The sequence below is a fragment of the Heteronotia binoei genome, chromosome 3, assembly GCF_032191835.1.
Source record: "Heteronotia binoei isolate CCM8104 ecotype False Entrance Well chromosome 3, APGP_CSIRO_Hbin_v1, whole genome shotgun sequence".
Lineage (NCBI taxonomy): Eukaryota > Metazoa > Chordata > Lepidosauria > Squamata > Gekkonidae > Heteronotia > Heteronotia binoei.
Window position 1 is genome coordinate 107253005 of NC_083225.1, and position 26468 is coordinate 107279472.

General features: G+C 47.2%; 1 protein-coding gene across 4 annotated transcripts in view; it reads left to right on the forward strand.

The window, feature by feature from the left end:
• The window catches only part of APP (amyloid beta precursor protein), a 295204-nt gene that overhangs the window by 122292 nt on the left and 146444 nt on the right, over positions 1-26468 (forward strand). For all 4 annotated transcript variants that reach the window (XM_060234377.1, XM_060234378.1, XM_060234376.1 and 1 more), the window contains exon 4: positions 7109-7221. In XM_060234377.1, coding sequence (XP_060090360.1) covers positions 7109-7221 — 113 coding nt within the window. The remainder of the gene's footprint in view (positions 1-7108; positions 7222-26468) is intronic.

Consider the following 26468-nt stretch of genomic DNA (forward strand, 5'->3'; position numbering starts at 1 on the left):
CTGCTAAGAAATTTAATTTAAGAATGCAATCATGAACCTTGCTGATCCAGAAATAAAAGCTGAAGATTCTGCACCATCAGCTGTAATGTTACATCATCCTTTTTGAAATGCTAGTAGTCGATTATGTGCCATTCTGCTTTGAATGAGTGCCTAGGCTTAAGATGCTAATTGTAAAACTGAATGAGAAACAAGAAAAGGACATGATGCTTCACAAAAATTTTAGATGGACATCTGCAAAAGTAACAAAAAATGCTTAAGTAGTTTTGTGCCTGAACATGTGCATTCTGAATTTGTATGATAGGTAAAATCAAAATGACATTTACAGTCTGAAAAAAATGAATATGTTTTCATTATAAAAGGCAGCCAGGCAGAAAAATAGCAACATTTGCAGAATTTTTCTTTTATCCCTAAAAATTCAGTCTTTTTTACATTTAATGAAAAATGAAGACCAGTCAATCGAATAGCTGTGTTCTAAGCTGTTAGTCTTCTGTTATGAAATATATTTTTAAAGATTTTTCCTTTCATTAATGACAGAAACTAAATCAGGGTTGCCACTTTCTGGAAAGTCAGGGAAATGGAAATTGGTCAGGGAAAGTGGGGGAAATTGATCTGAAGTCAGGGAAAGTTAGGGAAATTGTGATTAAAATATATTAAAGGAGTGGATTTTTGACCTGCCGCTGCAAGAGCATGATTTTGTGGTAACTGGAATAGAGAAGTAGCAGAATACAAGTAAAAGTTAATGATGCCCTTTCCCAGCTCCACCTTTTTCTCAGCTCTACACCCAGCAACCAGCCTAATGCGTGTGTTGAGCTCTGTCCCCATATGATTTCCAAGGTCTGCCTGTAGCATTTGCAAAGCAAGGCTGGTTTAACCGTTTAGCAACAGACAAACTTTAAACATCTAACTGTTTTCATCCCTACCTGCTAGTACTGCATTTAACTTAGATATAAAGATAAGCATGTTTTTGGGTCATGCTGGTGTATGGAATGGATGTTTTGTCTCCTGCTAAACCCAGCACAGAGTTGCAAATGAGTTTGGATTTCACAGACTAGCACTTTCTGCTCTGCGCCATGCAAAGTAAATTTTGCAAATGTGATTGCTTGTTCTTGCTGGAGTTTACAGAGTACCAGCTCTCTCACCCTCTTTCCTGACTTCTCCCATGTATAAAGGTTGCAAATGAAGGTTGTCTAGGTTGCAGAAACTCCACCTCCTTTCTTGCTGTTGATCTGCTCATTACACTTTCTGGAACCAGAAAGTGAAAGTGAAACTTCCCCAGCTTTGGAAAGTTCCTACTTGTTAGCATTCAGAGTTTACTTGAAGTTTGTATCTTGGTGTAAATATTGGTGCAAATGAAAAACAAGATGTTGCTGCAGTTAATGTTGAAAGAAGCTGATATTAAATCTCTTACTTTGACAAATATTTTTGCAGTTGAGACTTGTGTGGTTGTAGAGTGGAACATTTCATTAAGCCTTGCATAAATGCAGTATGACCTATTTATATTTTTAACATGGTTATATTTGAATGGTATATTTCAGGGGTGGCCAACAGTAGCTCTCCAGATGTTTTTGCCTACAACTCCCATCAGCCCCAGCCATTGGCCATGCTGGCTGGGGCTGATGGGAGTTGTAGGCAAAAAACAACTGGAGAGCTACCATTGGCCACCCCTGGTATATTTGAATAACTACAGTGCCGACAGGCAACCAAAAGGTTAGGGAATTGGACATTGACTGTGAGGTTTTTGCAACGTATTTCGCAGATAAAGTCCTCAGTCTCCGCCAGGATCTCCCAGCCACAGTTGATACAGGACGAGAACTGGAAGCCCTTAGTCTGTCTTCTGGCACTTTTTAGGACCACTTCAGTCAAATTTCTCTTGCATATGTAGATAGGATCTTGGCTGCAGTGAAGCCTACCACCTGTCCTCTGGGCCTGTGCCCATCTTTGCTTGTTAAAGCAGTTGTGCCGATGTCTAGAGCCCTCTGGTTGACATTGTTAATCTGTCCCTGTCATCAGGAACATTCCCAGTTAGGCTCAAAGAGTTTGCTTTTAAAGAAGCCATCTTTGGATCCTATGGTCCTGGCCAATTACACCCAGTTTCAAATCTTCATTTTCTGGGCAATGTAATTGAGAAAGCTGTGGTGGAGCAGTTTCAAGCTTTCCTGGAGGATACTTCTATCCTTGACCCTTTCCAGCCTGGCTTTCTCTCTAGTCATGAGATTGAAACTGCTTTGGTTGCCCTCACAGATTACCTCAGAAGGCATCTGGATCAAGGCGGGTCAGTGCTGCTGTTATTGTTAGATCTTTCAGCAGTGTTTGACATGGTCGATTATGATCTAATGACCCGCCGCCTTGCCGAGTTCAGGGGGTTGCCTTACAGTGGTTTTCCTCCTTTCTCCATGGTCGGGGACAAAGAGTGGCTCTTGGTGAGCAGACCTCCATGCATTACCTACTTGAATGTGGTGTACTGTAGGAAGCTATTCTCTTGCCATTGATGTTCAACATCGACATGCGCCCCCTTGCCCAGATCACTCAAGGTTTTGGGCTGGGTTGTCACCAATATGCGGATGACACCCAGCTCTATCTGTTGTTGGATGGCCAATCAGATTCTGCCCTAGATCATCTGACTATGGCTCTAGAAGCTGTGGCTGGATGGTTGCAACAAAGCTGGCTGAAGCTTAATTCAGCTAAAATGGAGGTCCTGTACCTGCAGTGCCAGATTAAACTATGTGGAGGCCCCTAGGCAGTCAAAATTTTGGAGGACCCCTTGCAAATTATCTCAGAGTTGGAGTGCTTTCCCCACCGCCTGTGGCCCCAGCTGCAGCCTGCAGGCACTTTCCCAAAAGCCCGTTTGACAAAACTGGGGCAGAGTCAGAGAGAGGCAAACTTGTGACAACAGCAGCAGCAGCTGCACCAGGCAAATTGGGCAAAAAGCAGCTCAGTTGCTGGCTGTGCATGGAGGCTGGAAGAGTGGCAAGCAGGGGGGAAATGGGGGAAAAGCCAGCCCAAAGCCCCTAAAGATTTGGGGGCCCATAGGCCAGTGTCTACTTGGCCTGTTAATCCGGCTCTGTGTACCTGAACCAAGAAGGATTGGAGTCGGGCCCCTGAATCCCAACGCTGGAAGGTGCATCTTTTGTGCCGGCTCAAAAGGTGAAGAGTCAGGGAGTGATATGTATTCCTCACTTACTATGGAGGCCCAGGTGACAGCAGTTGATTGATCTGCCATCTATCATCTTCGACAGGTCAGACAGCTGGCACCCCTACCTATCCCCCCAGGATTTAACTACAGTGATCCATTTAATGGTCACTTCCAGGCTGAACTATTGTAACTCCCTCTACACGGGCTTGCCCTTGGGGCTGATCCAGAAACTCCAGCTGGTGCAAAATGCAGCAGCACAGCTGTTAACTGCATCGCCTTTATGGGCAAGCATTTGGCCGGTGCTGCACCAATTTCACTGGCTACCAGTTGAGTACCGGATCCACTTCAAGGTTTTGGTACTGACGTTTAAAGTCTTATATGGCCTGGAACTGACATACTTGAGCAACCGCCTTTCCCCATATATGCCCTGAAGGGCATTGCGGTCTGCTACACAACTCCTCCTGACCACCCCTGACCCGAAGAACGTCCATTTTGCCTCGACCAGGGCCAGCACTTTCTCGACTCTGGCCCCTGCCTGGTGGAATCAGCTTCCTATGGAGATCTGGGCCCTACTTGAGTCACTACCATTTTGTAGGGCCTGTAAGACAGAGCTATTCCGCCAGGTTTTTGGTTGAGGCATTGGGCATCCTATTACAGCAACTATTCCATCAGTTAGCCTCTCTTGTTGTGATATTATGCTTTGCAGCTTGTTGTGGTGCTGAATCTTATTATTACCATCACTTCTTCTTGGGCCAAAAACTGCTGTATTTTGTGAATTGTGCCCTTTCTGCCTGTGAAGCACTTTATCTTGTTTTATTGTTCTGTTGTTCAGGTTTTTATCGTATTTTAAATTTGAATTGTGGGGGGTTTTTTGTTCAATTTGTGTTGTGATTTGCCTTGAGCCCATTATGGGAAAGGGCTGAATATAAGCCTACTAAATAAATAAATTGTGGTCAGGGAAATTGATAAATGTTGGTCAGGGAAATGAAAAATAAAATTTTAGTGGCAACCCTGTAAATGGAGAAAGGCAGAAAAAATATATCATTTAATTGTGCATTTTGAACTAATAGGTAACTTATTTAGCTGCTTTTACAATTTAATTTTCCTTTTTAAAAATTGTAGTGCAGATTTATATTCCTGTGTGGGCTGATCTACAGATATCCAGATCCATGGAATGGGCCTGCAATGATAGAAAGGAGATTTTTCTCCAGACTTGGGAGACTCTCTTCAAGGTTTGCAGAAAAATCTGAAAACAATAAATAATACATGGGGGCAGGATTAAATTAATCTTTCTCCTTCTCCCATGTCAGGCAGCAACAGAAAGCCTGAGTGGAGGTTGATGGAGGGGAAAGCTGTAGCGGAGCTCACTGATGGCAATGGAAAAGAGAAACCTTTGCTGCCCCCCCTCCCAAGCCAGCCAGGAAGGTCCAACAGCAGGGTGGAAACCCTTTTAGTGCCTCCTGCTGAGCCATGAGTCAATCCACTGAACTGGCAACCAGAGATAGGGACATATGTACCAACCCTGGAGCTAGCAAAAAAGGAGATGGGTGGGGAGGCATGAATGTCCTCACCCCACCCCTAATCCAGCAGCCAGGGAGTTGGGTGGAATGGTGCAGCAGTCCTTTCCACTCTTTCCTCCTCCAACAAAGCTGGCCATGAGAGAACTGGGAAGCAGGAAGGTTGGGGAGAGGAGAAACAGCAGCAGGCATGGGGATGGTGGATTGGAGCCAGGCTTGGCAATGGTTATGGTACCAGGGGTGACTAGGAGCTGCAACGCCAATGCGGGGAGGGATTCCCCCCTGCAAGTATGGCAGATCCCTACTTCTTTTTATCTATTTCACTTATTTGGGGAAATAGACACTGTTCCAATTGTGAATCAGTGTGGATCTGGTGTTTTTTGTTTTGCAAGTTTCACTCTTTTGAATTATCTCAAAATTTTGGTGGTTGGGGACCAATGTTTTTATGTGTACCACTTTCTAAATGGGAAACTTGTTTTGTTTCCTAGGAAATACAGTTGCCTAGATGTATATACTGGTTGAAGAGTACGAGCAGAAATGAAATTGGATCACTTCAATTAAGCAAGTTTAGGATTAGAATAATTATCTCTTCCCGTGAAAGTCTGTGATAAATGTTTATTGGAATTTAACCTAGAATTGGCAGTCGAACCCTACAACTTCCTCCTGTTTGCACTGGGTTTTAGATTACAAAAAAAGCTTTTCCTTGAAAGCAGTTAGTTTGAAGTGGCACTCTTTCCAAGTATCAACATAGCAATGGAACAATTTAACTTGCAGTTAAATTTCAGGAGTGTCTGTAAAGATGTAATAGTGGTGGTTGTAACAGCAGCAAGATCCAAAATGGTTATAGAGGAAGTAAGATTACAGTAGGTATAAAAATAGATCCTCTGTTTTATTTATTTAATCTAGAATAACTGTTTGCTTATGGATTTGCAGTCAAGAACACTATACAGTTCACTCAGATGTTATGCAGGTAGCAGATGGGAAAGCAGCACTATGCTGTACTCTAATACTGTGTATACAAAGGATAGAATCACTAGTGCATTTCTTGGGTCTGTGGCTTCAATTTATAACAGGTTGTGGGAGGAGTCAGTTCCGTTTATAAAATAAACGACTTACGGAATCTGTAATAAAAATGTTTGCAATGATTTGTTGAAGGATACAGCTGAATGGGTTAATGTGTCTGTGATCCCACACCACTTATTTTCCATCAGTGTAAATTAGTGGAAGAATATGTAGTTGACATGGAAAGTGGACTTTTCAAGCAGTCACCAACTTTCTCAATCTGAAGATTTTAGAAGTATGGGTTGCATTTGCACTGCACTTTGGCTGCATGGCCTCAAACATTTTTTCACATATAATTTTCTAGGATCCTTTAATTATTCATCACTTTTTAAAATCAAGATGGACAGTGCCACACTTCTTTAAGAATTACAACAGCTGCAGGGTAATAAATCATAATGTTTATCAATGCATAATATTTGCAACCATAAACCAGGCAAACATGTATTCTTAGGTGATGTATTAACATTACTGTATAGTTGCGATTCACAGCATGTGGATCATTTTTGACCACTTAAAGTGGAGTGTTAAGCGGAGAGATAGCATTCACATTCATCACAGTGTGGAAGTAGAGACCTGATTTTCCAGTTCTTCTGCAAAGAACTAATTTATGATGGACAGCAGAAAATAAATTGCTTGCCAAGAAATGTGTTGATAAAAGCTAAATTGTAGCAATCTCTTCTTGATAAAAGCTAAATTGCAGTAGTCTTTTAAAGACAGCCAGTTTGATGTAGTGGTTAAGAACAGTGGACTCTAATCAAGAGAACCGGGTTTGATTCCCCACTCTTCCAAATACAGCCAGTTGGTTGACTTTGGGTCATTCACATTCTCACAGAGCTGTCCTCTCAAGAGCAGTGCTCTCAGAGCTCTCTCAGCCCCACCTAACTTACAAGGTGTCTGTTGTGGGGAGAGGAAAGGAAGGAGGTTGTAAGCTGCTCTGAGACTCCAAGTGAAGGGCAGGATATAAATCCAACTCTTCTCCTCCTCCTAGAAATATTAGATCCAGCATCGTACACGTGTTTCTTTGAAAATCCAAGCTTGTTACCCTTTAAGTATTGTCTTGAAAGTGCATAACAGAAATTTTCTTTATGATCAAAATTTGAATTAATGTTGGGGGGTTTTTTTGTTATTTAAAGTACAAACGTATACAACCAACCAAAATACAAAACATATACAAACATATATACACACACGCATAACCAAGCAATATATACACAATAATACTAGGTATATTGGGGAAATGAAATTTAAAATCATTCCCATTATTAATTATGCTATATGTGGCACAGAATATTTTCCCGATTTTGGTTAGTAAGATTCATGGTCATATGCTGCTACACACACACACAAAATGTGCCCAAGAATATATAAAAATTAAGATGTCTTCTTATGTTTCCAGTGGGAGAGTTTGTGAGTGATGCTTTGCTCGTGCCGGATAAGTGCAAGTTCCTTCACCAAGAGAGGATGGATATATGTGAAACCCATCTGCACTGGCACACAGTTGCTAAGGAGGTACGTTATAGTCACTGTTTTGAAAACTCAAGGCTTTGCGGTAACGCCATTTCCTTTAATGGCTTCATATGTGGAACATTGAATGAAATTAGAAACATTGTTCTTTTATAACAACATTTTTGCTGATTGGATTGTATATATTGTTGTATTATTGTCGTCTCCATTGCCTCTGTTTAAAGAAGTAACAGTTCTGGATTGAATCCAATAGTTCTTTTCTGCTCAGTGAGGATCTTTCTCTTGGTGGAAGGAGTCCTTCTCCAACAGAGATTTCATCACATAAGGTAACCTATTGGAAGGTAACCTATTGGATCCAGGCCTTTAGTGATAAAGAATAGATCTAATCTGGTGACCAAATTTTGAAAACAGAACTCTCAGAGGTGTACTAGCAGAACAGTACTTTCTGACTTCACCTCTGTGGTCTTATTTCACTTATTTAAAAAACTTGTCCTAGGGGTTAGTGCTGGGCATTTTATTTATCAAATTTATATCCTGCTCCTTCTCCCTGGAACAGGACTTGGGGTGGCTAACAGCATATAAAATATTCCCAATAAAAACAATGGAAAAATACAATAAATAATCTTTAAAATATAAAATGATTAAAAATCTATCTCCATTAAATTGTATCTACAATTGAGCTGTGTAGGAAGTGTGGATGGTGAAGACACAGTTGAAGCATATCAGCTGCTTGGGGGATCATAATCACCCAAAGCCTGCCTTCTTGCATACCTTGCAGAACCAAGAGAGGTCCTGCAAGGCACACATCTCCTCAGGCAGCTGGTTCCACAGGATGGGGGCCACTACTGAGAGGCCTTCACACTAGTTGACTCAAGGTTGACAGTTCATGGACCAGGGACCTTCAATAAATGCTGAGATGATGGGGAGGAATATTGGAGATGATAGGGAGGATCATGCTGGGAGAGGCGGTCCTGACAGTATGAGGGTTCTAGGCTGTTTAGAACTTTAAAGGAAAGTAGCAATATTTTGAATTGGCACTGGGAACCAGTGTGGCTGTGGTAGGACAGGTGTTACGTGCTCTGACCAGGACAATCCTGTCATCAATCTGGCAGCTGTGTTCTGAACCACTTGCAGTTTCTGAAGTATCTTTAAAGGTAGCCCTTTACAGTAGTCTAGTCTCAAAGTGATTGTTGAGTGAATTACTGTTGCAAGGTTCTCCCAAGACAGATAAGGAGCCAGTTGGTGGGCCTGACATAGATGGTAAAATGCAGTCTTTGTCACCAAGGACACAGTTTTGTCCATGGAGAGCAAAGATACAAGCCATACTTCTACATTCCTGACAGAGTTGACCGTAGAATGACAGAAAGAAGAGTTGGATTTGTACCCTGCCCTTCACTCAGAGTCTCAGAGAAGCTTACAGTCTCCTTCCCTTTCTCTCCCCACAGGCAGCTGCACTCTAGCCATCTAAGCCCCCTTTTTACCACCCTTAGTTCATCTGTATACCAGGGAGCCAAGGTAGTATGGGACAAAGAGGGCACTGGGGGGCAACTCATTCAGTGACATTCAGTGGCCTCCTGAAGACCTAGATTCCAGGCATCAGTAAGTTCATCAAGAGAATTGCCAGCAGAGTCAGACAAACCCCACAGAGCATTCTGGAATTCAGTTGGATCCATACGCCTCCATGGGTGATCATAAATAAGCTCACTGCCCCTTTAGAGGCACGATGTACCATATTCAGCAACAATCACTTCCAGAAACAGTCTGCATTAGTAGTCTTTATGTACATAGAGGGGGGAGAGATAAACAGTAATTGTGTTGGACCCCTCCTGTATGGACATAGGATTCTTATCTCACTACATATGCTAATTTTCTGCTCCCAAGCATTTTCCCTATGCTCTAATCTATAATATGCATTGTACCTTTGCATCCTGTACAAACATTCTTTACAACATCCCACCTTCTAATTAGGATTGAGTCTTTCTGAGATCTCCGTTACTACTTATATCTGAAGAAGGCAGCTTTGACTCTTTTTTATGTAAAACATTTTTATTTTAGCAACATATGATATTCAAATTCAATAAAACATTAATAAACTCATTATCTATCTCATACATGGCTATTTTCCACCCTTACTTCCCCCCTATATCTTGACTCCCACCAGTGTCATTTGATTAAAATACTTACAAAAAGAAGGTAACCTTATCTCTTAAGAAACTTATAACGTAAAAATAGAAAAGAAAGATATAAAATTGTTATTCTTCAAGAAAAAACAAATTTCTAATATTATGGACATGTGAAGCTACCTTATACTGAATCAGACCCTCGGTCCATCAAAGTCAGTATTGTCTACTCAGACTGGCAGCGGCTCTCCAGGGTCTCAAGCTGAGGTTTTTCACACCTATTTGCCTGGACCCTTTTTTCAGAGATGCCAGGGATTGAACCTGGGACCTTCTGCTTTCCAAGCAGGTGCTCTACCACTGAGCCACAGTCCCTCCCTCAAATTTTTTTTAATTTAAATAAACATAAAACCTTTCAATGTTGCAAATGCCAAAAAATTACTAATTTTTTTTTTACTAAATTACTAATATTACTAATACATAATCCTATCTTCATTGTTATAGTACACCTTCATTCTTCATTTTAATATTTTTAATACTTAATTGTTATCAAAAATTGCCCAATGTCCTTTTATTTTCCATTCTTTTTCTATGTATCTTCTGTATTTTTCCCAGTCCATTTTAAAGCTATCCAAATCATAGTCTTTTAAGATTCTTGTAAGTTTATCCATTTCACTCCATGACATAACTTTAACAACCCAGTCCCATTTTTCTGGTATTTTATCTTGCTTCCATAACTGCGCATACAATGTCATTGCAGCTGAAAGTCAGTACCAAATTAAAGTTCTATCTTCCTTTGGAAACTTTTCCATTTGTAATCCGAATAAAAAAGTCTCTGGAAGTCTCTTAAAGTCATATCCTAATATTTTTACAATCTCTTGTTGAATCATCTGCCAAAATTGTTTTGCTTTTTCACAAGTCTACCACATATGGTAGAAAGAACCCTCATGCTTTTTACATTTCCAACACCTATCTGACATCTTGTTATTCATTTTTGCCATTTTTTTGGACTCATATACCATCCGTATAACATTTTAAAGCAATTTTCTTTAATATTGTAACAAGTTGAAATCTTTAGAGTTCTTCCATAAGTATTCCCAAGATTCCATCTGTATTTCTTTATTTACATTAATTGCCCACTATATCATTTGAGATTTTACTACTTCATCTTCAGTAGACCATTTCAATAATAACTTATATACTTTTGAAATCAGTTTATCGTTATCTCCCAGCAGAACTTTTTCCAACTCATTTTGAACTTTTCTTATTCCTTCCTTTTTAACATCATTTTGTCAAGTCGGCAGATTCAATAACAAGTCGTTGTTGATATAAAGAAACTACTTTATTGATACTGTTACTTGAGGCTAGGCCAACATTGAAAGACTAAAGAATAACCTGTAAATGCATGGCATATATGGAACACTTCAAAGGGATTCCTAAGGGGGGAGGATTATGCAGGGCACATTCACACATTGATGTTACCAATTCGTTATCGGGCTTGAGTGGCCTTGATCGTGGTAGACTCCCGACTCCCTTCTGTGAGCGGAGCCTGAGAAGGCGCAGATAAGGCTTTCACATCTTTCCATTTCAAAGCAAGGGCACTCACTACAGAAATGGGGGTAGGGAAGGTACAAGCTAGCAGCAATTGAATATACTTTGGTTTTACCCAGAATGCTCTCTGACTGAGCCAGAGTTACAGACAGACTTGACACATTTTCCACTAAGCTCTTCATTTGTTGCATTTGAAACCAGTCAAACTTATTATTTAGCTCTTCGGACGTTTTTAATTCTATCTTACCACCTTGTATTTTTAACAATTGGCTATATGGTAGCCACTTTTCTTCACCCATCTCCACTGATATTTTTATTACTTCTGTTGGCACAATCCATAACGGCTTCCTCTCATCTCCATATTTTTTGTATTTCATCCACATATTTAACATATTTCTTCTTATATAGTGATGAGAGAAAAAGCCATCCATTTTACTTTTTCCATAGTACATATATGCATGCTAACCAAATAAATTTCCATGACCTTCCAATACTAAAAATGTTCTATTTAATAATGTCACCCATTCTTTTATCCACACCAAACATACTGCTTCATGGTATAGCTTTAAATCTGGTAGTTGGAATCCACCTCTTTCTTTTGCATCTGTTAAAATTTTCATTTTGATTTTTGGTTTCTTCCCAGCCCATACAAACTCTGAAATCTTCCTTTGCTCCTTTCTAAATTGTTCATTGTCTTTCACTATCGGAATTGTTTGAAATAAATACATAATTCTTGGTAATACATTCATTTTAATTGCAGCTTTTCTACCCAATAATGACAAATTGAGTTTATTCCATTTTAGCATATCTTCCTCTATTTTGCGCCATAGCTTTTCATAATTATTTTTGTAGAGATCAATATTTTTCATTGTAATGTCCACATCCAGATATTTTACTTTAGAAGTGACTTCACACTCTGTTAGTCTTTGCAGTTCATTTTGTTTGTTCACTTGCATATTTTTACATAAAATTTTCGATTTTTCTTTATTAAGGCAGCTTTGACTCTTGAAAGCTTATACCCCAAAAATCTCATTGATCTGTAAGACGCTCCTCGATTTGAATTTAAATATTTGCTGCTTTTAGTTCTGTTTCAGGGTCCAACAAAGTGGACTTCGGTCTAGTGATTTTTAAGGGGGTCAGTATACATTCATCAAATTTGTAGAACTTTGGGGGGAAATGAGGGGAGCCACTTGGAATTTTAGGCAACCATTTCTCTCCACTTGCAATGATATCTAACAGCTACTGAAGGAGAGTTGTCCTTTGCTGCTCATTGGATGCTGAGGATAAAACCCCAGATCTTAGATTTCTTTCTCAGCCCCTAAAAAGTGGCAAAACAGAAATAAGCTGATGGCCATCAGGCACAGGAGTCTCATTATTTATTTATTTATTCGACTTGTATCCCACCCTCCCCGCCAAAGCAGGCTCAGGGCAGCTCACATTAAGAGATCACAAGACCAATATTATTAGACAAAAGATAAAAATACAAGTACATCATGATTAAAACATATAAAGCAATTAAATAAAACAATGTATGTGATTGAATGTGTATCTAAGATCGGTGTATTATATAAATCTATATATGTATAAAGACAAGTCTGACCTACAAATCAAGCCCCAGCCCAAACCCCTGGACCTAGAAACTTGAAATTTGAGGAGAACATTCCTTTCATGATGTAGACAGCCACTAAGAAAGGGTGGCCTGGAGGCTGCTGCCTCTTCCACCGATCACAGAGATAGTTAGAACAAAAGGTCATTTGCATAACCCACTTGACTTTACCCCCAACATTCTAAAGCTCACTAGCTTGCCAGTCTTCCTGTGGAGCCCAGCTGATTTGAGTTACAAGACAACTCTCCTGACCGACAGATCAAACCCTAGCCAGAACCCCTGGACCTAGAAACTTGAAATTTGGGGAAAAACATTCCTTTCATGATGTCCACAGCCACTAAGAAAGGACTTTAAGACATTCACCCACTAAGGGGGTGAAAAGGAGTGAAATGTATTTCCCCATAAGGATACAGTGTGGCTTAGCCGCCCTGAGCCTGCTTGGCGGGGGAGGGCGGGATATAAATAAAATTTTACTTACTTTACTTACTTACTTACTTACTTACTTAGAGGCTGTTGCCTCTTCCCTCACTCACAGAGACAGTTACAGCAAAAGCTCATTTGCATAAACTGCCAGATTGGACATTGCCCCCAACATTCTAAAGCTCACTAGGCTTGCCAGTCTTCCTATGGAGCCTGGCTGGTCAGGAAACTAACAACATTCCATACCTCATTCCTGTCCCACCCCACCAAAACAGTTGGAACACAGAGGTCATTTGCGTATGTGTCCTGATGGGTCCTTACCCACAACATTCTAAACATTATGCATGTCCTACTGGGAGTCATTGAATGTGCCCTGAGGTAAAATGCACCTCCCAGTCTTCCTCTAAAAATTCACTAGGGATTTTACATAAAAGCCAGTATGGAAACTGAACTTTCAAATGATCAGGGGAAAATGGTGCACGACCTTTCGAGGGCCCGTTTAGAAGCAAACCTCTCACATGAACATGCCAAAGTGTTCACCACACCACCACTCCCTCAGACCAACTTGTCACGAGCTGGGGCTGGGTCAGGCGAAGTCCAGGGGCAGTCCAAGGTCTATAGCTGGTGAGCAAAGAGAGTCCAATGCGCCAAAACCGAATCACAGTCCAGGTATCGCAGGTCAGAGGTCCAGGAGCCGAAGTCGGGGGGTCCAGAAGTCAAAGCCAAAGTCAGGGGGTCCAGAAGCCAAAGTCAGAAGCCGAAGTGGATGCTAGAACGTCAGGTAAGCAACTGGTTGCTTCCACAAAGCCCCCTCCCAAAGCCCACAGCTATATAGCCCTCTGCTGTCTGTTGCCCATTTGGGCTAAGTGCTGACTCAGAGGGCGGCCAGGATACTGCTGAGACTCAAGCATCCTTACTCCTAGAAGAGCCAGGATCCTTTCAAAACTCAGGGCTCAGGGAACGTCTTGCTCGTGAGCATGCCGCCCTCCTCCGATCCCTGAGATCCTGACGAAGGCGGTCACGCACACGAGCCACCCGAGAGGGCAAGGCAGGGGGGCTTGGGTCTTCTCCCACAGGAGGCAGGGGCACTGGTGCAGGTGGCAGGGGCACAGTTTCTTCTGCAGGCTCAGCTTCTTCTGCAGGGTCCCCAGTACCCATGACACTATCCCCCCCCCCAGGGCCCCCCTCCTTCGAAGGGCCTGGGAGGTCGAGTGGTCGCTGTGGAACTGCCGTACCAGGTCCGGTGCATGAAGGTTGTCCACCGGCTCCCAGGACCGGTCTTCCAAGCTGTATCCCTCCCAGTCCACAAGGTACTGGAGGCCTCCACGATGGTACCAGGAGTCCAGAATCTAGCGCACCTCATATTCTTCGTTGTCATTCACCAGCACCGGTGGTGGCGGCGGTGGGGAAGGGGACCGAGCTGGGTCAGGGGGTGTAGCCGGAACAAGTAGGGAGCGATGAAATACAGGGTGAATGCGGAGGTGGGGTGGCAACTGGAGCCTGAAGGCGACGGGGTTTATTTGTTCCATGACGGGGTAGGGTCCAATGAACCTGGCGTCCTGCTTGTGAGACCGACCAGGCCGGCGCAGGTAGCGAGTGGAGAGCCACACCTGATCCCCTGGCTGTATTGGAGGGCCTTCTTGCCTCTTTCGATCCACGGCCAGTTTATATGCTTCCTTGGCCTGTTGTAGCTGTTCTCGGAGCAAGTCTTGGCTGGCGCGGAGTTCTTGCAGGTAGGCTTCGGCGGCGGGGACCGTTGTGGGTGGCAGGATGGCCGGGAAGAACCAAGGGTGGTACCCTTAGGTTGCAGCAAATGGGGTCATTTGGGTGGATGAATGGACCGCGTTGTTGTATCTAAACTCTGCTAGGGGCAACAGAGTGGTCCAGTTGTCCTGCTGGTAACAGGTGTAACAGCGGAGATATTGCTCTAGCGTGGCATTGGTGCGCTCTGTCTGACCATCTGTCTGTGGGTGGTAGGCTGAGGACAGGTGCACTCGAGTACCCAGGCTGGAATGGAGGGCTTGCCAGAACCGAGAGGAGAACTGGGCCCCCCGGTCTGAGATCAGGTGGGCTGGGAGTCCGTGCAGCCGAAAGATGTGTTGCAGGTAGAGTTGAGCCATCTCCTGAGCTGTGGGAAGCTTCAGACATGGAATGAAGTGGGCCATCTTTGTAAATAGGTCGACAACCACCAAGATACACGTCTGACCCTTGGATCGCGGAAGTTCTGTGATGAAGTCCATCGAGATGGTGTCCCAGGGTCCTGAGGATGCGGGCAAGGGCTGTAACAATCCCAAGGGTTTGGCTGAGATGTCTTTGGTCCGTCGGCAGACGTCACAGGAGCTGACATATCGGGCAACGTCAGAGCGAACTCGTGGCCACCAGAATTCCCATGTCAGCAAGTGGATGGTCTTATGCTGTCCAAAGTGCCCGGCGGGTAACGAGTCATGGGTCAGGCGTAGCACTTCTGCCCGCAAGGGCCCGGGCGGCACATAGAGGCATTCGCGGTGTAGCAAGAGGCCGCCTCGAGTTGTGAACTCGCCTGTTGGGCTAACTTGGAGTGCCTGGAGGTGTTGCTGGACCCAGGGATCGTTGGCCTGGCTAGCACGAATGTCCTCCACGAGTGCTGGTGAAGTGGAGGTGGCTGCGAACATGGAGGGCAGCAGGATGGGAGCAGCAGGCGTGGTCTCAGTTGAAGCAGGGGAGTATTCTGGTTTCCACAAGAGCGCGTCTGCTTTCCGATTCTGGGTATGGGGGATATATGTGACCCGAAATTCAAAGCTGGAGAAGAATAGGGACCACCGGATCTGGCGCTGGTTGAGACGGCGGGTGGTCTGGAGGTGCTCCAAGTTCCGGTGGTCGGTGAGCACCTGAACAGGGTGGCGAGCTCCTTCGAGGTAATGTCGCCAAACCTCGAAAGCCGCCTTGATCGCGATTAACTCCCTCTCCCAGATGGTATAGTTCCTCTCTGCAGCAGTGAGCTGGCGCGAGTAATAGGCACAGGGCTGGAGTGGCTGGGATGGCTCCTCACGCTGGGACAGCACTGCTCCCAGGGCCACGTTGGAGGCATCAGCTTCCACCGTAAAGGGGAGCTGGGGGTCGGGGTATCTCAGGAGTGGCCTGGTGGCAAAGCAGGTCTTCAGGGTGGAGAAGGCGTTATTGGCCTCTGGGGACCAGCGGAAGGGTTCTTTGAGGCGGAATAGCTGAGTCAGGTGTGTGGTCAGGGATGCATAGGCCAGGATGAATTGCCGATAGTAGTTAGCGAAATCAAGGAACCGCTGCAGGTCCTTGCGATTCTGAGGAGTCTGCCAGTTTAGGACCGCTTCCACCTTTTTCAGGTCCATGAGGATCCCCCGCGGTGACACAATGTGACCAAGGAACTCGACGGACCACAGGTCAAAGTCGCACTTCTCCAGCTTGGCGTAGAGGCCATGGGTTCGTAAGCGCTGCAGGACCTGGCGGACGTGCTCGGCATGCTGGGCCGAACTGCGGGAGTAAATCAGGCTGTCATCCAGGTAGATGATCGCGAAGCGGTCGAGCAGGTCCCGGAATACGTCATTCATGAACCTCTGGAAGACAGCGGGGGTGTTGGTCAAACCGAAGGGCATCACCAAGTGCTCGTACTGCCCGTATCGGGTCCCAAACGCGGTCTTCCACTCATCTCCGGGCTATATGCGCACCAAATTGTATGCTCCACGGAGGTCCAGCTTGGTGTAGATTTGGGCCCCCCTTAAGCGATCCAAGAGTTCAGGGATCAGTGGTAGAGGGTACCGGTCTCGGATGGTGATCTTGTTCAGGGTTCGGTAGTCATTGCACAGCCGAAGCTCCCCACTTTGCTTCTTCACGAAGGGGACTGGGGCAGACAGGGGAGAGGTTGAGGGTCGGTTGAATCCACGCTTCAGGTTCTTGTCCAGAAAGTCTTGCAGGGCCGCCAACTCAGGCTCTGACATTGGGTACAGGCACCCCACCGGGAGTGGTGCCCCCGGTACTAAATCAATGGCACAGTCATAGGGCCGGTGAGAGGGAAGCTGATCAGCTCCTGTCTCTTCAAAGACGTCGGTGAAATCCACATACTTCTGAGGGAGCTGAGGACCACCACTTGGGAGGCCAGCTGCTAGGGTGGTGGGCGGCGACAGATGGGGGCATGGGTCTTGGAAGTGTAGTTCCTGCTGGGCCCAGTCCACGATGGGGTTGTGTCGCTTCAGCCAGGAAAGGCCTAGAACCAGCGGGAAGCGAGGCATGCGGGCGACATCAAACTGCAGCTGTTCTTGGTGCTGCTGGACATGGAAGGTGATGGGACAGGTCTCCCGGGTGACAGGGCCAGAGCGGAGGAGGCGCCCGTCAATAGCCTCCACCAGCGTTGGAATCTCTTTTGTTCGCACTGGGATCTGGTGCTGCTTTACAAAGACGGCATCTACAAAACAGTGGGCCGCTCCAGAATCCAGCATGGCATACACGAACAGCCAGCGTCCATTTGGCAGACGGAGTCTAACGGGTAGCAGGAACGGGCCCGGGGTGTCAGCCTGCTGTTTGGAGGACCCCACTAGTCGCCCCAGGCTGGCAGGTCCACTTACGCCTGGGGCTGCCCTTTTGGCGGCGGTGGCAGCGAGGGTCGGGGTATCTGACGTTTAGCAGGGCAGCCAGAGGCGTAGTGGCCTGCCGTGCCGCAATAGAGGCACAGATTCTGCGTGCGGCGTCTGGCCTTTTCCTCGGGACTTAGGCGGGGTCGAGCGGCTCCAAGCTGCATAGGCTCACCCTCGTCTCCGGTACTGGCTGGGGATGGAAGAGGAGCCCAGTGGCGTGGCGCAGGGAGCTGGCATCCGCTGGCCTTGGCTTGGCGGCGACTTTCCAGGCGGCCATCGATGCAGAGGCAGAGGGTGATGAGTTCTTGGAGCGTGGGTGGCTGCTCCACCCTGGCCAGTTCGTCCAGGACTTCCTCGGCCAACCCCTCGGTAAACTGGTCCATCTGGGCAGCCTCATTCCACGCCAAGTCTTGGGCCAGGAGCTTGAATTCAGTGGCATACTGAGCCACCGAGGATTTGCCTTGTTTCAGGGCTCTGATTTTCCGGTTGGCTGTGGCTGCTTGGACTGGGTTTGAGAAGGCAGCAGCCAGGTGGGCCTCGAACCCCTGGTAATCAGTCAGTTGGGGAGAGGACGCAACCAGTAGGGGTGTGGCCCATTTGGCCTCTTGCCCCTTTAACAGACTGATAATGAAACACACCTTTGTTTTGTCATTGGGGAAGTCCCGTGCTCTTAACTCGAAGTACATCCGACACTGCGCCAGGAAAGCAGGAAATTCTTCCACGGCGCCTCCAAATCTGTCCGGTGGGGGAACTGGGCACTTGGCCGGAGCACTGGCCGCCGGTTGTTGCTGCAAGTGCACCACTGCCTGTGTCAGCTGCTGTACCTTGGCTTGGAGAGCTGCCAGTAGTCCTGCGGTTCCACTTGCTTCAGCATCCATCCTGTGGGGTGGGTGTTTGTCGGGTGGAAGCAATCTGTCACGAGCTGGGGCCGGGTCAGGCAAAGTCCAGGGGCAGTCCAAGGTCTATAGCTGGTGAGCAAAGAGAGTCCGATGCGCCAAAACCGAATCACAGTCCAGGTATCGCAGGTCAGAGGTCCAGGAGCCGAAGTCGGGCGGTCCAGAAGTCAAAGCCAAAGTCAGGGGGTCCAGAAGCCAAAGTCGGAAGCCGAAGTGGATGCTAGAACGTCAGGTAAGCAACTAGTTGCTTCCACAAAGCTTCCTCCCAAAGCCCACAGCTATATAGCCCTCTGCTGTCTATTGCCCATTTGGGCTAAGTGCTGACTCAGAGGGCGGCCAGGATCCTGCTGAGACTCAAGCATCCTTACTCCTAGAAGAGCCAGGATCCTTTCAAAACTCAGGGCTCAGGGAGCGTCTTGCTCGTGAGCGTGCCGCCCTCCTCCGATCCCTGAGGTCCTGACAAAGGCGGTCACGCACACGAGCCACCCGAGAGGGCGAGGCAGGAGGGCTTGGGTCTTATCCCGCAGGAGGCAGGGGCACTGGTGCAGGTGGCAGGGGCACTGTTTCTTCTGCAGGCTCAGCTTCTGCTGCAGGGTCCCCAGCACCCATGACACAACTCCCTGCCACACCTCTCACAGCCATCACCTCTTACAGCCCTCAAGAAAGCTCCTGGCAGACGTCCTGTAAGATACATCAGTGCTACAAGGAGGAAGCAACTTAGAGATGCAGCAAAGAAATTCGCAAATAGTACTTAGATACCATAGCAAAGCATGGGAATCAAGCGAGTGTATTAATCAAGCTAGTATATTAATTGGCCGTTGGTTAAATTGAATGGTTTTTTAGTTAATTAATTGGGTAGGAAATTAGGGTTTAGCATTAATTAACTATTTAGGGAATATTAGTTGGCAGGGGGAGAGCAAATTGTATTAGGGAGGGTGGCTTTTAGTTGGCAAGGGCAGAGTGGGAAGTATATTGAACAACACACTGTTGCAGCAGTGTATTCTTATATTGGCCTGTGGCTGTTGTGGAGACCAATAGGAGATGACCGACCTAGGAATCCCAGTACTCCTGGGGAGGGGAAGGTACAACAGTGGGAGCAGACACAGATGTAAGGGATGGAAGCTGAAACGTGAAGGTGCTTGACCCTCTTCCAGTCTGTATCCCATCCCAACAGTAGCAGGTTGTGGGGTCAGATCAAATTACTCACCTCCGTCATTGCTGTTATGCAATGCCAGGTCCATTAATAAGAAGACCTCAATCCTTTGGGACTTCCTGTGTGAACAGAAAATGGACCTGGCTTGCGTGACTGAGACCTTGGTGAGAGATCGGGAGACAGTAGCTCTCTCCCAGGTGGCTCCCCTGGGATACTCAGTCTTTCACCAATAACAGACTGGTGGGCGGGGGGAGAAGTGGCACTATTCATATGGGAGGCCCTCCAGTCTCCAAAGATCAATGGCATCGAATGTGCTGGTCTGGCGTGGGATGTTAGGAAGGGTTTGGCTGGTGCACCGACCACCTAATGCCCCAGCCAGGGCCTACTGTCCCTGACAGAGGCCGTAACAGACTGGGCATTGGAACACCCAAGACTTTTGGTCCTGGGTGATTTCAATGTCCATGCCGATGACATGAACTCTAGTCAGGCAGCAGACCTGGTGTCATCCGTGGTGACACTAGGATTCTCCCAATTTGTTACAACACCCACGCATCAGGCTGGACACATGCTAGATTTGATCTTTGCGACGGGAGTCTTAGTGGACCAGATCACTGCAGAAGCAGTGCCATGGCTGGGCCACTACACTCTGAAGGCTCGTATGGATGTGCCATCCCAAACATGTTTAGGCGGCGTGCATATTTTAGCTCTCCCATGGAACCTGATGGACCTAGTGTTATTCCAGATGGCCCTGCGGAACCCCTGGCCCCCCCGGCCATTCTCTAGAGAACATGGTTGAGACCCGGTTGAGATGTGGCAAGACCAGCTCACCATGGCCATCGATGAGATTGCTCCACGGCGACCTCTGAACCCTCATTCAAAGCTGGCCCCGTGGTATAACCCAGAGCTGCAGCTGTTGAAATGAAGACTCAGACAGCTAGAGAGGCAGTGGTGGCATAGTCAAGATGAAGCGACCAGAACATCTTATAGAGAGTTTATGAGGTCCTATGAGATGGCAGTCAAAGCCACGAAAAAAGCTTACTTTGTGGCTAAGATTGCATCTGTGAATTTGCGTCCACCACAATTATTTAGTATCATTTGGAATCCTCCAACTCTGCCACAAGGCAGACAAAACTGTATGGAATTGGATATAGGCTGGGAGGCTTTTGCAACTTTTTTCGCAGCTAAGATCTTGTCACTCTGCAACGACCTACCCGCCACTGTTGAAACAGTAAGGGAACTCTAGGCTTCGTACCTCATTTCTGGATCAGCTTTGGATCATTTTACAACACTCAGCCTGGAGGAAGTCGACAGAATTCTCTCTATTGTGCGCCCAACAACATGTGACCTGGACCCTTGCCCATCTTGGCTGATTAAAGCTTGCCGGTTGGAGCTATGATATCCTATATGGGATATCGTAAATAGATCCGTCTCTGAGGGGCTCTTTCCAGGGCCCCTCAAAGAGGCAGTGGTCCACCCTCTCCTAAAAAAACCATCACTAGATCTGGCTGAATTGGCACATTATCAGCCGGTCTCAAATGTGTCCTTTTTGGGCAAAATTATTGAGAGGGCAGAAGCGCTACAGTTACAGAGTTTTCTGGAGGACATTTGTCCTGGACCCCCATCAGTCCAGTTTTAAGAACATAAGAGAAGCCATGTTGGATCATGTCAATGGCCCATCCAGTACAACACTCTGTGTCACTCAGTGGCCAATATGTGTGTGTGTGTGTGTATATATACACACACGCACACACACACACACATATATACTGTGGCTAATAGCCACTGATGGACCTCTGCTCCATATTTTTATCCAATCCCCTCTTAAAGCTGGCTATGCTTGTAGCCGCCACCACCTCCTGTGGCAGTGAATTCCACATGTTAATCACCCTGTGGGCAAAGAAGTACTTCCTTTTATCCATTTTAACCTGACTGCTCAGCAATTTCATCGAATGCCCACGAGTTCTTGTATTGTGAGAAAAGTACTTATTTCTCTACTTTCTCCATCCCATGCATTATCTTGTAAACCTCTATGTCAAGCATTAGATCTCAAAATAACCAGCTGTTGATTTTGAAACAAAGTTTTGGTTTATTGATAATCCATTGTGCTCGGGTAGGCACCAGATTGGAAGTGATACAGTTTAACTCTGGAATGCTAGCTTTAAGGGGCACATCAAAGATAGCTTAGGAATTCCTACGCAGGCGTGTGAAATTCACACGCTTGCTACTTTATCTATTCTTGTGGTTCAGCAACATCCTGGGTCCAGGTCTGCACCTGGGAAAGCATACCAGGAGGCCTTATCTTCAAAGAGGACATTCCTGCATTTGCTACTAGTGAGAACTAAGGAAGAGGTTACATGGCTTTGATGTGCAATACAGTAGAATCACAGTTAACAATACAAGCATACTAATAAAGAAACATAATGCTTGACACTCTATCATGTCACCCCGCAGTCGACGTTTCTCCAAGCTGAAGAGCCCCAAGCGTTTCAACCTTTCTTCATAGGGAAAGTGTTCCAACCCTTTAATCATTCTAGTTGCCCTTTTCTGGACTTTTTCCAATGCTATAATATCTTTTTTGAGGTGCGGTGACTAGAATTGTGCACAGTATTCCAAATGAAACCACACCATCGATTTATACAGGGGCATTATGATACTGGCCCTTTTGTTTTCAATTCCCTTCCTAATAATTCCCAGCATGGTGTTGGCCTTTTTTTATTGCAATCGCACACTGTCTTGACATTTTCAGTGAGTTATCTACCACGACCCCAAGATCTCTCTCTTGGTCAGTCTCTGCCAGTTCACACTCCATCAACTTGTATTTGTAGCTGGGATTCTTGGCCTCAACGTGCATTACTTTGCACTTGGCCACATTGAACCTCATCTGCCATGTTGATGCCCACTCACCCAGCCTCAACAGATCCCTTTGGAGTTCCTCACAATCCTCTCTGGTTCTCACCCCCCTGAACAATTTAGTGTCATCTGCAAACTTGGCCACTTCACTGCTCACTCCCAACTCCAAATCATTTATGAACAAGTTAAAGAGCATGGGACCCAGTACTGAGCCCTGCAGCCCCCCACTGCTTACCGTCTTCCACTGCGAAGACTGCCCATTTATACTCACTCTCTGCTTCCTATTAATTAGCGAGTTTTTGATCCACAAGAGGACCTGTCCTTTTACTCCATGACTCTCGAGCTTACTAAGGAGCCTTTGATGAGGAATTTTATCAAAAGCTTTCTGGAAATCAAGGTAAACGACATCTATTGGGTCTCCTTTGTCCATGTTTGTTCACCCCCTCAAAGAACTGTAACAGGTTAGTGAGGCAAGATCTTCCCTTACAGAACCCATGCTGAGTCTTCCTCAATAACTTGTGTTCATCAGTGTGCCTACTCGTTCTGTCCTTGATAATGGTTTCTACCAAGTTTCCTGGTATTGAAGGCAGACTGACTGGCCTGTAATTTCCCGGATCTCCTCTGGAACCCTTTTTAAAGATGGAGGTGACATTTGCTACCTTCCAGTCCTCAGGAACAGAGGCAGATTTCAATGAAAGATTGCAAATTTTTGTCAGAAGATCCACAAGTTCAACATCCGGACCTGGTGACTTATTAGTTTTTAATTTGTCTGTCAGTTGTAGGACCTCCTCTCTTGTCACCTCAATCTGACTCAGGTCTTTCAACACCCCTTCCACTTCCTTTCCTAACTTATGGTATATATTTTTTCTGAGCTTCTAGGATTGTAGTTTTAAATAGCCTCCAAGCTTCCCCAAGGGTTTTGACTGTATTTACCTTTCCTTTCAGTTTCCTCTTCACATGCCTCCTCATCTCAGAGAATTTACCCCTTTTAAAGTTAAACGTGGTTGTGCTGGTCTTTTGGGGCAACTCCCTATTTATACAAATGGTGAAATCAATAACGTTATGGTCACTGCTCCCAAGCGATGCGATCACTTTTACATCTCTCACCAAGTCTTGGGCATTACTTAGGACCAAATCCAGGATCGCCCCACCCCTGGTAGGTTCTGTGACCATCTGCTCCATAGCACAGTCATTGAGAGCATCTAGAAACTCAATCTCTTTCTCTCAACTTGAAGACATATTGACCCAATCAATCTGCGGGTGGTTAAAATCACCTATTACAACACAGTTTTTACGTTTATCCGCTGTCTTTAATCGTTCCATCATATTATAATCATCCTCTAGCTTTTGATTTGTCGGGAGATAACAAACTCCCATAGTTAAATTTCCTTTTGTGCCCTCTATTTTGACCCAAAGCATTTCTAGAAGGGAATCTAATTCTTTTACCTCAGTCTTACTGAACTGTATACCCTCTCTGACAGGTCATGGGGTGGAGACAGTACTGGTTGCCCTGGTGGATGATTTCCAGCAGCATCTGGACCAAGGCGGTTCAGCGATACTGATGTTGTTGGACCTGTCAGCTGCATTCGACATGGTCGATCATTAGTTGCTGATTCACTGCCTCGCTGATGCATGGTTTCAGGGGATGGCCTTATAATGGCTCTCCTCTTTTCTCCATGATCGGGGACAAAGGGTGGCAATTGGGGGACAGTCATCCCAGAGGCACCCACTTAAGTGTGGTGTGCCTCAGGGGGCTGTGCTTTCCCCGATGCTGTTCAACATCTATATGTGCCCCCTTGTCTAGATTGCCAGGAGGTATGGGTTAGGTTGCCATCAGTATGCTGATGACACCCAGCTCTATCTATTGATGGACGGCCGGTCTGCCTGTACCCCAGAAGATCTGGCACTGAATGCTATGGCAGGGTGGCTTAAGCTGATTCGACTGAAGCTGAATCTGACAAAGATAGAGGTCCTTTGCCTGAGCCACAGTGGTTTGGGAAGGGGAATCCCCCTAACAGCTTTTGATGGTGCACCACTTGCAACAGCACCCAAGGTCAGAAGCTTGGGGGAGCCACTTGAACCTTCACTGACCATGGAGGCCCAGATAGCAGCCACTGCCAAATCCGCTTTTTTCCATCTTAGGCGGGCAAGACAGCTGGACCGTTTCCTCTACCATGGAGACCTGGCAACTGTGATCCACGCTACAGTCACCTCGAGATTGGACTACTGTAATACCCTTTACATGGGTTTGCACTTGTCTCAAATCCAGAGACTGCAGCTGGTGCAGAATGCAGCGGCTAGGCTATTGGGGTTCCCCGTGCGGGAGCACATACAGCCTGGGCTGTGGGAACTGCACTGGCTACAGATAGTGTATCGGATTTGCTACAAGGTGCTGGTTATTACCTTTAAACCCCGTTTGGGCGGCGAGCTTATTTTAGCTCGCCCGCGGAACCTGATGGACCCGGAACGGTTCCTGACGGCTCTGCGGGATCCCTGCCCCCCTGGCGATTCCCTCGATGACCTGGTGGAGTCCTGGAATAATAGGCTCACCGGAGCCATCGATGAGATCGCGCCTAGGCGTCCTCTGCGCCCTCGCGCAAGGCCGACACCCTGGTATAACCAGGGGCTGCGTCGGCTGAAACGGGGACTCAGACGACTAGAGAGGCAATGGCGGCGTACTCGAGACGAAGCGACTCGAACATCTTATAGAGAGGTTATGAAGTCCTATGAGATGGCAGTCAAGGCCGCAAAGAAAACTTACTTTGCGGCGGAGATTGCGTCCGCAATTTCGCGCCCGGCACAACTGTTCAATACAATCCGGACCCTTACAACGCTGCCACAGGGCAGACCAAATTTTAATGAATTGGAAATTGGCTGTGAGGCTTTTGCGGATTTTTTTGCGGATAAAATCGCATCGCTCCGTTCCGACTTCCCTGCCATATTAGATACAGTTAGCGAACCTGAGGCTCCGTGCCTGTCTTCGGATCGCGTCCTGGACGGCTTCGGCGCGCTCAGCCTGGAAGAAGTTGACAGGATCCTCCTATCTGCACGCCCAACAACTTGTAAATTGGACCCATGCCTAGGGTGGCCAGACCGTCCCGGTCTCCCGGGACTTTCCCGGTTCTGGCCCCCAATTCCCGGCTCCCGGCCTGGGTATACCGGGACCATTAAGAGGTCCCGGTTTAGCCAGCCAGAGAGCCGGGGGCCGCGCGCCCGGGCGGGGAAGGCGGCGAGGGAGGGAGGGAGCGACCCTGCGCGTGCGCAGATCGCTCTGCGCACGCGCAGGGACGCTCCCTCCCTCCCTCGCCGCTTTCCCCGCCCGCCCACGGGGCCCGGCGGTGGCGGCGGAGGCCCGGGAGGGCGTCGGAAAGGCCCGCGGGGGTCGCTGGAGGCCCTCCAGCGACCCCCGCGGGCCTTCCCGAGGCTTCCCCGGCCTCGCAACCCCCACCCCCCGTCCTTACCTGCCCGGGAAGGCGTCGGAAAGGCCCGCGGGGGTCGCTGGAGGCCCTCCAGCGACCCCCGCGGGCCTTTCCGACGCCCTCCCGGGCCTCGCAACCCCCCACCCCCCGTCCTTACCTGCCCGGGAAGGCGTCGGAAAGGCCCGCGGGGGTCGCTGGAGGCCCTCCAGCGACCCCCGCGGGCCTTCCCGAGGCTTCCCGGGCCTCGCAACCCCCCACCCCCCGTCCTTACCTGCCCGGGAAGGCGTCGGAAAGGCCCGCGGGGGTCGCTGGAGGCCCTCCAGCGACCCCCGCGGGCCTTTCCGACGCCCTCCCGGGCCTCTAGCATTCCCCCCCGTTCTCCTCCGCCGGGGGGGGGGGGCGTCGGAAAGCCCTCTCCGCCGCCGCCGCCGCTGCCGGACTCGCCGCCGCCGCCGGACTAGCCGCAGGTAAGGGGGCCGGGGGGGGGGCTGGCGGGAGGGGGTGGCCTTCCTTCCTTCCCTCCCTCCTTTCTTCCTTCCTTCCTTCCTTCCTTCCTTCCTTCCTTCCTTCCTTCCTTCCTTCCTTCCTTCCTTCCTTCCTTCCTTCCTTCCTTCCTTCCCTCCCTCCTTTCTTCCTTTCTTCCTTCCTTTCTTCCTTTCTTCCTTCCCTCCTTTCTTCCTTTCTTCCTTCCTTCCCTCCT